This window comes from Dendropsophus ebraccatus, chromosome 3 (assembly GCF_027789765.1).
Source record: "Dendropsophus ebraccatus isolate aDenEbr1 chromosome 3, aDenEbr1.pat, whole genome shotgun sequence".
In the NCBI taxonomy this organism is placed as follows: Eukaryota; Metazoa; Chordata; class Amphibia; order Anura; family Hylidae; genus Dendropsophus; species Dendropsophus ebraccatus.
In genome coordinates, this window is record NC_091456.1 from 120,539,964 (window position 1) to 120,553,703 (window position 13,740).

A 13,740-nucleotide genomic window follows, 5' to 3' on the forward strand; every position below is an offset into this window, starting at 1 on the left:
TGGAATATACGCGGATTAGGTGACCGCCTCAAAGGTATAGCATATTTCATCGGATTAACAACTATCTACCGGCGATAGTATGCCTTCTTGAGACTCACCTTACCTGCGAATCCGTACAGAGTATTTCTAAGGGATGGACCTCAATGGCACTACACTCATTTGGCTCCTCATATTCCTCCGGGGTGACGGTTATGGTGCATAAGAAGGTTGATCTTGAAATCAAGGGGCATCGGTCTGACAGTAGAGGGAGATTTGTTTTTATTTGGGGGACTCTGGAAGGGATAAGCACAATCTTGTCTATCTTCCTCCCCCTTTCTCCGTGAACCTACTTTTGGAGTTATGGAATTTTATCAAGGATAAGGACTATATTAACTTATTGACTTTATATGCGGGGACTTCAATTGTGTGATGGAGCCTAGGGACAGACAGTCCTTGAGCTGTAGGCAAACGACTGTTAATTCTCCTTTGAGGGTATATTCACACGGGCGGGCTTGCAGCGAGATTCTCGCTGCAAGCCCGGCAGGTCCTGGCAGTTCCCATACACTACATACTTGCTGCGGTCTAAACGACCGCAGCGAGTATGTAATTATACCGCCCTTAACCCCTTCTGCTCCCCCGCTGTGTATATACTTTACCTGTCCTCGCTGCACGGGTCCGGCGTCCTGCTCTCCCGCTCGGCCAATCAGTGGCTGCGGCTGGGCAACACACTGATTGGCCGGGCGGGAGAGCAGGACGCCGGACCCGTGCAGCGAGGACAGGTAAAGTATATACACAGCGGGGGAGCAGAAGGGGTTAAGGGCGGCAGAATTACATACTCGCTGCGGTCGTTTAGACCGCAGCAAGTATGTAATGTATGGGAGCTGCCAGGACCTGCCGGGCTCGCAGCGAGAATCTCGCTGCGAGCCAGCCCGTGTGAATATGCCCTGAAAAGGTTTGCGGAGGAAGGGGGATGGTATGATGCGTGGATGGTATGATCCATCGATCGATATTTTCTCTTGTTTTAGTGCATCCCACAAGGCTGCTTCGCGCATTGATCTTTTATTGTGCAACCAAGATGGGTTAAGAGAGATTAGTCACATAAGTTATGCGCCTAAATCCATATGAGATGATACGCCTCTGATTTGGGAGACACGAGGGGTGGGCCTGGTACGGGCCTCTACTCGTCAGTTTAGGCTGAACCCACATTGGCTTCTCTTATTAGACAATGAAGAATTTATTATGAAAGAAATTGAGATGTTTTTGGAGCACAATGTGGGCTCGGCCAAAATTCAAACCGTGTGGGATGCACTGAAATCATATTTGAGGGGGATATATGTTAAGGAAATATGTAAGAAAAAAAAAGAGCTATGTGGCTAAAGAAACGGTCCTTGTAGAGAATATTGGTAAAGCACGGGAGGAGTATTCTTCTAACTTGGGGGAGGAGTACTTAGACAAATTAAAAACAGCACAAGAAGAGTACGCTAATTATATGACGGTAAAGTCTCATAATAAAATGCTATTCTCTGATAAGAAACGTCATAGGGAAGGCAATAGACCTGGGAGGTTCGTCGCTAATCTGATACGGAATCAGATTGAAATAACTGAAATTAAAACCATACGGGGCCTTGACGGTTCTTTGATAACTGATCCAACCCAGATAAGGGACAGGTTCGTGGATTTCTTCTCAGGTCTATACGCATCCTCCAATCCTAACCTTGCCGGCTTAGACAATGATTTATTTGCACATATACAGTTGCCTAGGGTATCAGAGGAAAAGATGTGTTACTTGGAACAGCCTATTACTTTAACAGAATTAGAAGAAACCCTGGCATCAATTAAGGGGAACTCGGCGCCAGGCCCAGATGGTTTCCCATATGAACTCTTCCGCCGATTCTCTAGGGTACTTTTACCATTTTTGTTGAGGGTTCTTAATGAATCCTGTGAACAGGGGGAGTTACCGGGCTCAATGGAGGAGGCGGTCATCACTCTTATTAAAAAGAAGGGGAAACATGCAGTTGAGGTGGAGGCATATCGCCCCATCTCACTGCTTAACACAGACTACAAAATTTTCTCTAAATTAGTAACTAGAAGGTTAAATTCTGTCTTGGAGGATGTGATCTCAGATGATCAGAGTGGCTTTAGGCCGGGGCGCACGGTCTTCACCAACATCAAGAGAACCTTTCTTAATATGCAGATTGCGGAAGGAAGCGATGGAGCTTTGGTCGCACTTGATGCTACCAAGGCCTTCGATCGTGTTGAATGGTTGTATCTGTGGAAGGCCTTGGGGGTTTTTGGTGTTGGTGAGGGCTTGGTCCGCATGATACAATTAATGTATAAAAACTTGCAGGCAAAAGTCAGTGTCAATGGGGTTCTGACCCCCTCCTTCAAAATTAATAGAGGTACAATAGAGGTCTCTCCCCCACTCTATTTTGCTTGTATATAGAGCCCCTGGCAGAATGGTTGCGTAAGTGTTGTAAATTTCAAGGCTTTGGGGTTAGAGGTAAAGATGAGAAAATACTCCTGTATGCTGATGACTTGCTTCTCTTTGTCTCCAACCCCAGGGAAAGTATACCAATTATTGTGGAGGGGTTTCGTAATATCGGTGGACCTATGGGTTTGGAGATAAATTGGACCAAGTCATCAGTTCTCCCATTGGATGGGAAACTGAGCACACCTATAGAGGGACTTAAAATTCTTAGGCCAGAACAGGAACTAGATTATCTAGGGATTGCTATTACAGTGGACCCCCATAGGTTTATAGAATGCAACTTGAAGAAGGCCTTAGATAAGATTAAAGGTAAAGCTAAGATATGGGGAAAATCCCTATCTCTATGTCGTCTAGAATTGCCTTAATAAAGATGATGGTGCTCCCTCAGATTAACTTCTATTTGTCGGCCTCTCCGGTCTGGATTAAAGACCAATGGTTTCGAGGCTTGGAGTTTGTTCTTAATGGGTTAATCTGGGGGAGAAAGAGAGCCATATTAAAATACTCCCATTTCTGTCCCACGATAAAGGAAGGTGGACTGAACTTACCAGATTTTAAATTATACTACTTGAGTGCTCAATTAGCGTTTCTATTAGACACTAAGAATCTCACTTTTTTAAGGGACCAGGGTTTGGTTAAGCAGGATAAAGATATAATTACACAATGCGAGTCAGGGGGGATACAAGTTAAGGGTCAGGGGAAGGATTGGTTTGGGGAACACTTAGATGGGGTACCCCACTAGTAACTAAAACCCAATCTGAATATGTTCCATCAATGACCACCCGCTGTTTTCTATCACACAACCAGTTACTTACCCATTTGCATACGTTTTCCCCGAGTCCCAGCATCCTCATTTTGTAGACCAACCTTTCATGCGGCACAGTATCAAATGCCTTTGAAAAGTCCAGATATACAACATCTGCAGCCTCCCCCAGGTCCAATCTATAATTTACCTCTTCATAGAAGCTGATCAGATTAGTCTGACAGGACCGATCCCTTATAAATCCCTGCTGGTGCTGCGTCATAAGATTATTTTCATTAAGATACACCAGTATAGGATCTCTTACAAACCCCTCAAATACTTTACCTACTATAGATGTTAGACTTACGGGCCTGTAGTTTCCAGAATCACTCTTTGACCCCTTCTTGAATATTGGTACCACATTAGCTATGCGCCAGTCCTGTGGAACAATCCCTGTCGTAATAGAATCTTTAAATATTAGGAATAACGGTCTGTCTAACATAGTATTTAATTCTTGCTAAACTGTAGGATGGATACCTTCTGGGCCCGGTGACTTATGGATTTTAATGTTTTTAAGGCGTCTCCCCACTTCTTGTTGTGTTAGGCAGGTGAGATTTATGGGAGGATTTATATTATCCCTTGCCATGTCGTCTGTTATGGGATTCTCCTCTGTGAATACAGTAGAGAAAAATTTATTTAATAGACTGGCCTTTTCCTCTTCCCCCTCCACCATTACACCCAGATTATTTTTGAGGGGACCAACATTTTCGGTTTTAAGTCTTTTGTTGTTTATATAGGTGAAGAACATTTTGGGATTCGTTTAACTTTCTGTGGCTATCCTTCTTTCTGTTGTTAGTTTTGCTTTTATTTGCTTTTTACACATTCTATTCTTCTGTCTATAGTTGCTCAATGCTTCCCCACTACCTTCTTGTTTTAGTAGTCTGAATGCTTGTTTCTTATCATTTATTGCACCCCTTACAGCTGAAGTTACCCACATTGGATTTCTCTTATTTCTACTACTTTTATTCCCATATGGTATGTGTCGATCACACGATTTACCCAGGATGCTCTTAAATATGTCCCATTTCTCTAGTGTACTTTTATTTCTGAAGGCATTGTCCCAGTCTATGTTCCCAAGGTCCTCTCTTAGTTTTTGGAAATTAGCCTTCGTGAAATTTAATGTTTTTGTAGCCCCTCTACTAATCATTTTATTGAAGGATAATTGAAAACTTAATATGTTATGGTCACTATTACCTAGGTGACCCCATCCCCCCCCCCCACCTCTATTTTTGATATTCTGTCTGGCCTATTGGTTAAGATTAGGTCCAGGAGTGCCCCCCCTCTTGTTGGTTCCTGTACTAGTTGGGAAAGGTAATTATCTTTTACTATTTCCAAAAACCCGCTTCCCTTCTTGGAGCTGCAGGTTTCTGCTTTGCAGTTTATATTCGGGTAGTTAAAGTCCCCCATAATAATGACTTCCCCCTGCTTCGCTGCCGCATCTATTTGTCTTATAAGATTTTCTGACTCTTCCACTATACTTGGAGGTTTATAACTCACTCCTATAAGAATTTTATTATTCTTCGTCCCTCCCCTTATTTCTACCCAAAGAGATTCCACATTATCATCACTTATATCCTCCCGCAGAATGGGCTTAAGGCATGATTTAACATAGACAGACCCCTCCCCCTTTCTTATTTTTACGGTAATTTCTGAATAACTATAACCCTGGATATTAACAGCCCAGTCATAACTCTCATCCAGCCAGGTCTCGCTTATCCCCACTATATCATATTTCTCTTCAACCATTATGAGTTTTAATTCCTCAGCTTTATTAGTGAGGTTCGAGCATTAGTATACATACATTTAATATGTTTGTCCATATTCCCTTTCCTCTTGTCACTTGTGACTGTTCTAACCCCTCCCGCTGCTCCACCCCCAGTTCCATAATCTAGGCCCAGCTCTCCATCTACTCTGTCTTCACTTACTATATTGTAGTTGCCTTCCCCCGGTCCCTAGTTTAAACACTCCTCCAACCTCTTAGCCATCTTCTCCCCCAGCACGGCTGCACCCTCCCCATTGAGATGCAGCCTGTCCCTACTGTAGAGCCTGTAACCGACCGAAAAGTCGGCCCAGTTCTCCATGAACCCAAACCCCTCTATCCTACGCCAGCTCTTGAGCCACTTATTTACCTCCCTAATCTCCCGCTGTCTCTCAGGTGTGGCTAGTGGTACAGGTAATATTTCGGAGAATATCACCTTGGAGGTCCTAGTTTTAAGCTTCCTGCCTAAGTCCCTGAAATCGTTTTTAAGGACCCGCCACCTACCTCTAACTTTATCATTGGTGCCAATGTGCACCATGACTGCTGGGTCATCGCCAGCCCCTCCCAGTAATCTGTCAGCCCGATCCGCGATGTGACGAACTCAAGCGCCAGGAAGGCAACACACCGTTCGACGATCCCGAGCTTTGTGACAGATTGCCCTGTCGGTCCCCCTAATAATTGAGTCCCCCAATACCAGTACCTGCCTGGCCTGCCCTGAACTCCTGTTTCCCACCTTACTGGAGCAGACACCCCCCCTGGCTTTCAGAGGCAGTGTCCTGCTGCAGCAATGCCACCCCTGAATCAACATCCCCCTCATCCGCCAATTTGGCAAACTTGTTGGCGTGTGCCAGATCAGGACTGGCCTCCCTCACACTCTTCCCTCTACCCCATTTTCTAACTGTTACCCAACTAGCTGCCTCTTCCTCCTGTACCTCCATGCTATCACTTTCTCCCCTATCTACCCCTTGGAGCGCTTGGTGGAGGTCCTGTATACCTGTAGTATATAGTTGGTGGAGGTCCCGTGCACCTGTAGTGTATAATTTTGGGGTCCTGTATACCTGTAGTGTCCTGTATACCTGCAGGGTCGTATTTACCGTTAGGCACTTGTGATCTGCCTAGGGCAGCACCTTGCATGGGGGCAGCACCAGGGAGCAGGGGGAAGGAAACAACTTTTTAATTATTTTTCTAGTCTTCCACCTCCTGTTCAGACGTGCCAGAAAGTCTAGTGTCTTTTCGAAGTGGGGTATGGTAGTATTGGTCAGGTCTGGTGTGGCGGTGTTATCCAGTGACATTGTGGTGGTATTGGTCAGGTCTGGTATGGCGGTGTTATCCAGTCACAGTGTGGCGGTATTGGTCAGGTCTGGTATGGCAGTGTTATCCAGTCACAGTGTGTTGGTATTGGTCAGGTCTGGTATGGCGGTGTTAAATGTGACCTTTTGGAGCTATTACCTACCTATCTATCCTGATGCTAATTGGTAAGTGAGGATGGGGCGTCCTCAGGTTTAGTGCTTAGGGCAGCAGCAGCTGGTAATACTGCCCTTAATACATGTACTGTATAGATTGAGTAGGGGACCCTGTATACCTGTAGTTTCCTGTATACATGTACTGTATAGATGGAGTAGGGGGTCTACAGTTATTTCTGTGGATGTTGTGAGGCAGCCGCCCTAGCAACCACAGCTCCCTGTGAAAATGAAAGTAGTAATCCTATTGGTTGCTAAGGCTTCCAACTGCCGTTTTGGCTGGAGACCTGCAGCTAATTAATAATTGGCTTTGAAAAAATACATTGTCAAAATGTCTTATACATGAGTGGTAACTTTGAGAGCTTCAGCATTGAACTGCGCACAGCATTTTTCCCCTTTTTCCCTGGCCCAATCGGAGTGGGGCTAGGATGTTATGGATTTTTTTTTGGGCTGAGAACTTCCCTCACTTCATGTGAATATACCCCTTTAGAAGTTGAAATTACGTTTTTCCTTTTTGGCCTATTTGGTGAATAATTTACTTTTACAGGTAAAGCAACTACGTTTGGAAAGAGAGAGAGAGAAAGCCATGCGAGAGCAGGAACTGGAGATGCTACAACGGGAAAAGGAGGCAGAACACTTTAAGACCTGGGAGGAACAAGAAGACAACTTTCATCTTCAACAAGCAAAACTGAGGTGGGTACTAAATAAAGGTTAATAAAATAAAATATAAACCAAAGTTATAGTAATCAAAGATCCCTAAGTGGGGGGGGGGGGGCTCACATTAGAATGCTGTATAAAGAAAAATTAGTAATATGGGGACAGTGGCCAGAAGAGGAGGTTCTAGCAACTAGGTACACTACCAACAACAAGTGCAATAGTGAAGTGGCATAAATAAAAGGTAGACATGTGATAATATGGTCCATCGCTCCAGCTTCTTTTTCTGTTTTTGTTATGTTATTCTATATGATTACACTTTTAGACTTCTTTTTTTTTCCTCCCCCTATTTAAAACAGATCTAAAATACGTATTCGAGATGGCCGAGCAAAACCTATAGATTTGCTTGCAAAGTACATCAGCGCTGAAGACGATGATTTGGCTGTTGAAATGCATGAGCCTTACACGTTTTTGACCGGACTCACTGTCTCCGATCTTGAGGATTTGCTAGAAGACATCCAGGTATGTTGTGTTCCATCCCAGTAAAGTCTGGCTAATTTATATAATAAAGAATTGGAAGAATAACTGTTATGGCATCTCACCAGGCGCTCTCAAGCAGTTGCTAACTGACATCTGCCTCTCAGCATCACCCTCTGTCCGCGCGCCAGTATCTCTGAACAGACTATACTGCCTCTGTTACATGTTTTGCACTTTAGCACCCTAACCATGTATTTAGTGGTGCCCTCCCTACCTATATGCCCTCAGTATTAAAGCTAAGCCATCACTCACGGAGAAACCTTCAATATATGTATTAGGTTAGATGTAAGTCTCAACCCTCCAGTGATAAGTCCGGTCAGAGAGGCTGGCGTTTGGCACTAATGGTTATAGGCCCTCTAGCAAACTCCCTTCATGTGTGTATATACAGCAGTAAATATTCACATGTAGGGCTGGGCGGTATACCGCAAAAATACCGATACCGTCACTGGCGTCGGTTAACCGACCTCAACTTAGCCAGGACGGTATCTGCGGTATTTTTGCTTTTCTATCTCCCTGTTAGAGTGCCCCCTCACTGCGCCCATCCTGTGAGAGCGCCCCCCGCACACACGCACGCCGCCTGGCATTAGCGCTGTACATTATGTGCAGGGGCGCTAATATCAGAGCGGGAGGTGGTGGAGGAGCAGCAGTGTAAGAAGGCCCCGCCCCCCGCAAGTCCCGTCCAAGCGCCCGCCCTCCTTACCCGTCCGGTCCCGTCTGAGGCTCCTCACCTGTCCGATACCACCCCACCCCCAGCGGTCCAGTCCCGTCCGATGCCCCCCACTGGTCCCGTCCTGTCCGAGGCCCCCCACCTCTCCCCTCCGAGGCTCCTCCCCCACACACCCGGCCGGCGAACACTGCCCATGTTTCCTGTGTGTGCAGGGACGCCGGCGTGTCAGAGCTGGAGGAGCAGCATTTGGGGGCGGCTGTCCTGTACTTCCCTAAGTAACAGTACAGGAGTGTAGCATAGGAGGAATGAATGGGCTGCAGCAGGCAGGATAAGTTATAGGAGACATCCTGCTGCAGCCCATTCATTCCTCCTATGCTACAGCCCTGTACTGTTACTAAGGGAACTACATTTCCCTGTATAGTAAAACACCCCTATCCGCCGCCTTGTATAGTCATATACCCCTGTCTGCCCCCCCCTGTATAGTCATACACCCCTCTCCGCCCCCCCCTGTATAGTCATACACCCCTCTCCGCCCCCCCTGTATAGTCATACACCCCTCTCCGCCCCCCCTGTATAGTCATACACCCCTGTCCCCCCCCCCCTGTATAGTCATACACCCCTCTCCGCCCCCCCTGTATAGTCATACACCCCTGTCCCCCCCCTGTATAGTCATACACCCCTCTCCGCCCCCCCCTGTATAGTCATACACCCCTGTCCCCCCCCCCCTGTATAGTCATACACCCCTGTCCCCCCCCCCCCTGTATAGTCATACACCCCTGTCCCCCCCCTGTATAGTCATACACCCCTGTCCCCCCCCCCTGTATAGTCATACACCCCTGTCCCCCCCCCCCATATAGTCATACACCCCTGTCCCCCCCCCCTGTATAGTCATAAACCCCTGTCCCCCCCCTGTATAGTGATACACCCCTGTCCCCCCTCTGTATAGTCATACACCCCTGCCCCCCCCCCCCCCGCTGTATAGTCATACACCCCTGTCCCCCCCTGTATAGTCATACACCCCTGTCCCCCCCTGTATAGTCATACACCCCTCTCCGCCCCCCCTGTATAGTCATACACCCCTGTCCCCCCCCTGTATAGTCATACACCCCTCTCCGCCCCCCCCTGTATAGTCATACACCCCTGTCCCCCCCCCCTGTATAGTCATACACCCCTGTCCCCCCCCCTGTATAGTCATACACCCCTGTCCCCCCTCTGTATAGTCATACACCCCTGTCCCCCCTCTGTATAGTCATACACCCCTGTCCCCCCCCCACCCGCTGTATAGTCATACACCCCTGTCCCCCCCTGTATAGTCATACACCCCTGTCCCCCCCCTGTATAGTCATACACCCCTCTCCGCCCCGCCTGTATAGTCATACACCCCTGTCCCCCCCCTGTATAGTCATACACCCCTCTCCGCCCCCCCTGTATAGTCATACACCCCTGTCCCCCCCCCCTGTATAGTCATACACCCCTGTCCCCCCCCTGTATAGTCATACACCCCTGTCCCCCCTCTGTATAGTCATACACCCCTGTCCCCCCTCTGTATAGTCATACACCCCTGTCCCCCCCCCCGCTGTATAGTCATACACCCCTGTCCCCCCCTGTATAGTCATACACCCCTGTCCCCCCCCTGTATAGTCATACACCCCTCTCCGCCCCGCCTGTATAGTCATACACCCCTGTCCCCCCCCGGTATAGTCATACACCCCTCTCCGCCCCCCCCTGTATAGTCATACACCCCTGTCCCCCCCCTGTATAGTCATACACCCCTGTCCCCCCTCTGTATAGTCATACACCCCTGTCCCCCCCCCCTGTATAGTCATACACCCCTGTCCCCCCCCTGTATAGTCATACACCCCTGTCCCCCCTCTGTATAGTCATACACCCCTGTCCCCCCTCTGTATAGTCATACACCCCTGTCCCCCCCCCCGCTGTATAGTCATACACCCCTGTCCCCCCCCCTGTATAGTCATACACCCCTGTCCCCCCCCCCTGTATAGTCATACACCCCTCTCCGCCCCCCCCTGTATAGTCATACACCCCTGCCCCCCCCCCCTGTATAGTCATACACCCCTCTCCGCCCCCCCTGTATAGTCATACACCCCTCTCCGCCCCCCCTGTATAGTCATACACCCCTCTCCGCCCCCCCTGTATAGTCATACACCCCTGTCCCCCCCCCTGTATAGTCATACACCCCTGTCCCCCCCCCTGTATAGTCATACACCCCTGTCCCCCCCCCTGTATAGTCATACACCTCTGTCCCCCCCCTGTATAGTCATACACCCCTGTCCGTCCCCCCTGTATAGTGATACACCCCTGTCCCCCCCCTGTATAGTCATACACCCCTGTCCGTCCCCCCTGTATAGTCATACACCCCTGTCCGCCCACCCCGCCTGTATAGTCATACACCCCTGTCCGCCCACCCCGCCTGTATAGTCATACACCCCTGTCCGCCCACCCCGCCTGTATAGTCATACACCCCTATCCCCCCTGTATAGTCATACACACCTGTCGGTCCCCCCTGTATAGTCATACACCCCTACCCCCACTGTATAGTCATACACCCCCATCCCCCCCCCCCAATGTATAGTCATACACCCCTATCCCCCCTGTATAGTCATATACCCCTATCCCTCCTGTATAGTCATACACCCCTGTCCACCCCCCGCCCTGTTATAGTCATACACCCCTTCCCCCCCCCCCCCCCCCCCGTATAGTCATACACCCCTATCCGCCCCCTGTATAGTTATACACCCCTGTCCGCCACCCCTGTATAGTTATACACCCCTGTCCGCCACCCCTGTATAGTCATGCTCAGTGAGTTTTTTTACTTTTTTGATATTGACAGTTTTTCATAGCAAGTGGGTGTGGTTTGCAAAAAGGGGCGTGTCATAATTATCGTTCAGTTATCGTTACCGCGGCTACATGTGCGATTAATCGCGATATTGATTTTGGCCCATATCGCCCAGCCCTATTCACATGTGTAGTTAACCCCTTAGTGACCGCCGATACGGCTTTCTACGGCGGTCACTAATGGTCCTTATTCTGCTGCCATCAGCTTTTTACGGCGATGGCAGAGAATAAGGCTGCGGGGCCGGGACGGCCCCCACCCCATCCCCCCGGCTGCCGCCGCCTTTCATCTCCCCCCGCCGTGAATCTACGGAGGGGGGAGATGAAATAAGTGTCCCCCAGACCTCAGATCAGCCCCCCCTAGTAGGGCGATCACTAACCCCCCTCCCCCGGCGGCCATCATTTCCAAGATGGCCGCCGACATCGCTGTGAACCGACTAATGTCGGTTCACAGCGATGTAAAAGTTAAAATGAATGAAAGCCCCATGCTCTCCGCCACCGGAGGTAGCGGAGAGCATGGGGCAGTCATCGGGGACCCCCCTGTTGGGTCCCGGTACAAGCGATCAGCGGTATATACTATATACCGCTGATCGCTTGTGCCATGTGCATCCAGGCACTTTTTATCCCCTGTCACCATGAATGATTGGTGACAGGGGATAAAAAGTGATGTCCCCCCACCCCCCAAGTCGCCCCCCACCCCCCCCTGTCACCCCCGTCCCCCAGTCACCCCCCGTTCCCCATATACTCACCGGACCCACGGAGCTCCTTCCTCCTCGACGTCCTGGCTGGTTGTGAAGTGCGCATGCGCTTCACAACCAGCCAACTCTGAAAATTTTAAGTGACAGAGACCAATTTGGTCTCTGTCACTGAACTATGATTACTGAGATAGAAAATATCACAGTAATCATAGTAATACAGTGAAAATGAATATGTAAAGTACAAAAAGTGACAAACATACAAAAAAATAAAACACACACTTTTTATTATAGTAATAATTGCAGTTTACTCCCAAATTACCCCTAACCCCTCCCCAGATTACCCGTAACCACCGCACGTTGCCCGTAACGATGCCTCTGACCACGCCACGATGCCTCTGACCACGCCACGATGCCTCTGACCACGCCACGATGCCTCTGACCACGCCACGATGCCTCTGACCACGCCACGATGCCTCTGACCACGCCACGATGCCTCTGACCACGCCACGATGCCTCTGACCACGCCACGATGCCTCTGACCACGCCACGATGCCTCTGACCACGCCACGATGCCTCTGACCACGCCACGATGCCTCTGACCACGCCACGTCGCCTCTGACCACGCCACGTCGCCTCTGACCACGCCACGTCGCTTCTGACCACGCCACGTCGCCTCTGACCACGCCACGTCGCCTCTGACCACCGCACGGCGCCTCTGACCACCCCAAATTGCCAATGACCCCCTCCAGATTGCGGTGCCCATGCCAGATAACCGGTATCCACCCCAGATTGCCTATAAGAACTTCAGTTTATCCGTAACCACCCCACATTGCCCGTAACCACCCCACGTTGCCCGTAACCACCCCGGATTGTCAGTAAGCACTGCAGGTTGCCCGAAACCACCCCACGTTGCCCGTAACCACCCCAGATTGTCTGTAAGCACTGCAGGTTGCCCGTAACCACCCATGTTGCCCGTATCCACCCCAGATTGTCTGTAAGCACTGCAGGTTGCCCGTAACCACCCCACGTTTCCTGTAACCATCCCAGATTGTCTGTAAGCACAGCAGATTGCCCGTAACCAGCCCACGTTGCCCGTAACCAGCCCACGTTGCCCGTAACCAGCCCACGTTGCCCGTAACCAGCCCACGTTGCCCGTAACCAGCCCACGTTGCCCGTAACCAGCCCACGTTGCCCGTAACCAGCCCACGTTGCCCGTAACCAGCCCACGTTGCCCGTAACCAGCCCACGTTGCCCGTAACCAGCCCACGTTGCCGTAACCACCGCAGGTTGCCCGTGACCACCACACGTTGCCCATAACCACCTTACGTTGCCCGTAACCACCCCACGTTGCCCGTAACCACCCCACGTTGCCCGTAACCACCCCACGTTGCCCGTAACCACCCCACGTTGCCCGTAACCACCCCACGTTGCCCGTAACCACCCCAGGTTGCCGTAACCACAGCAGGTTGCCCGTGACCACCCCATGTTGTCCGTAACCACCCCAGATTACCTGTAACCACCTCAGGTTGCCCATAACCACCCCAGACTGTCCGTAACCACCCCACATTACCTGTAATCTAATTTTTTTTATTCTATTTTAGTAACTGCGCTATTCTAATAACCATTACTAGCTGCGGTTTTGCTCCTGTAAATTGGCGCTCCTTCCCTTCTGAGCCCTGCTGTGTGCCCATACAGTGGTTTATGCCCACATATGGGGTACCGTTGTACTCAGGAGAACCTGCGTTACAGATTTTGGGGTACGTTTTCTCTCCTGTTCCTCGTCAAATTGAGAAATTTCAAACTAAACCAACATATTATTGGAAAAATTCGAGTTTTTCATTTTTAC

The 13,740-nt window shown here is 49.7% G+C and overlaps 1 protein-coding gene across 1 annotated transcript in view; it reads left to right on the forward strand.

The window, feature by feature from the left end:
- Positions 1 to 13,740, forward strand: part of CACTIN (cactin, spliceosome C complex subunit) — an 83,496-nt gene that overhangs the window by 34,099 nt on the left and 35,657 nt on the right. Inside the window, exons 4-5 of the mRNA XM_069964541.1 lie at positions 7,033 to 7,178; positions 7,499 to 7,661. Of these exons, the coding sequence (XP_069820642.1) occupies positions 7,033 to 7,178; positions 7,499 to 7,661 (309 nt within the window). The remainder of the gene's footprint in view (positions 1 to 7,032; positions 7,179 to 7,498; positions 7,662 to 13,740) is intronic.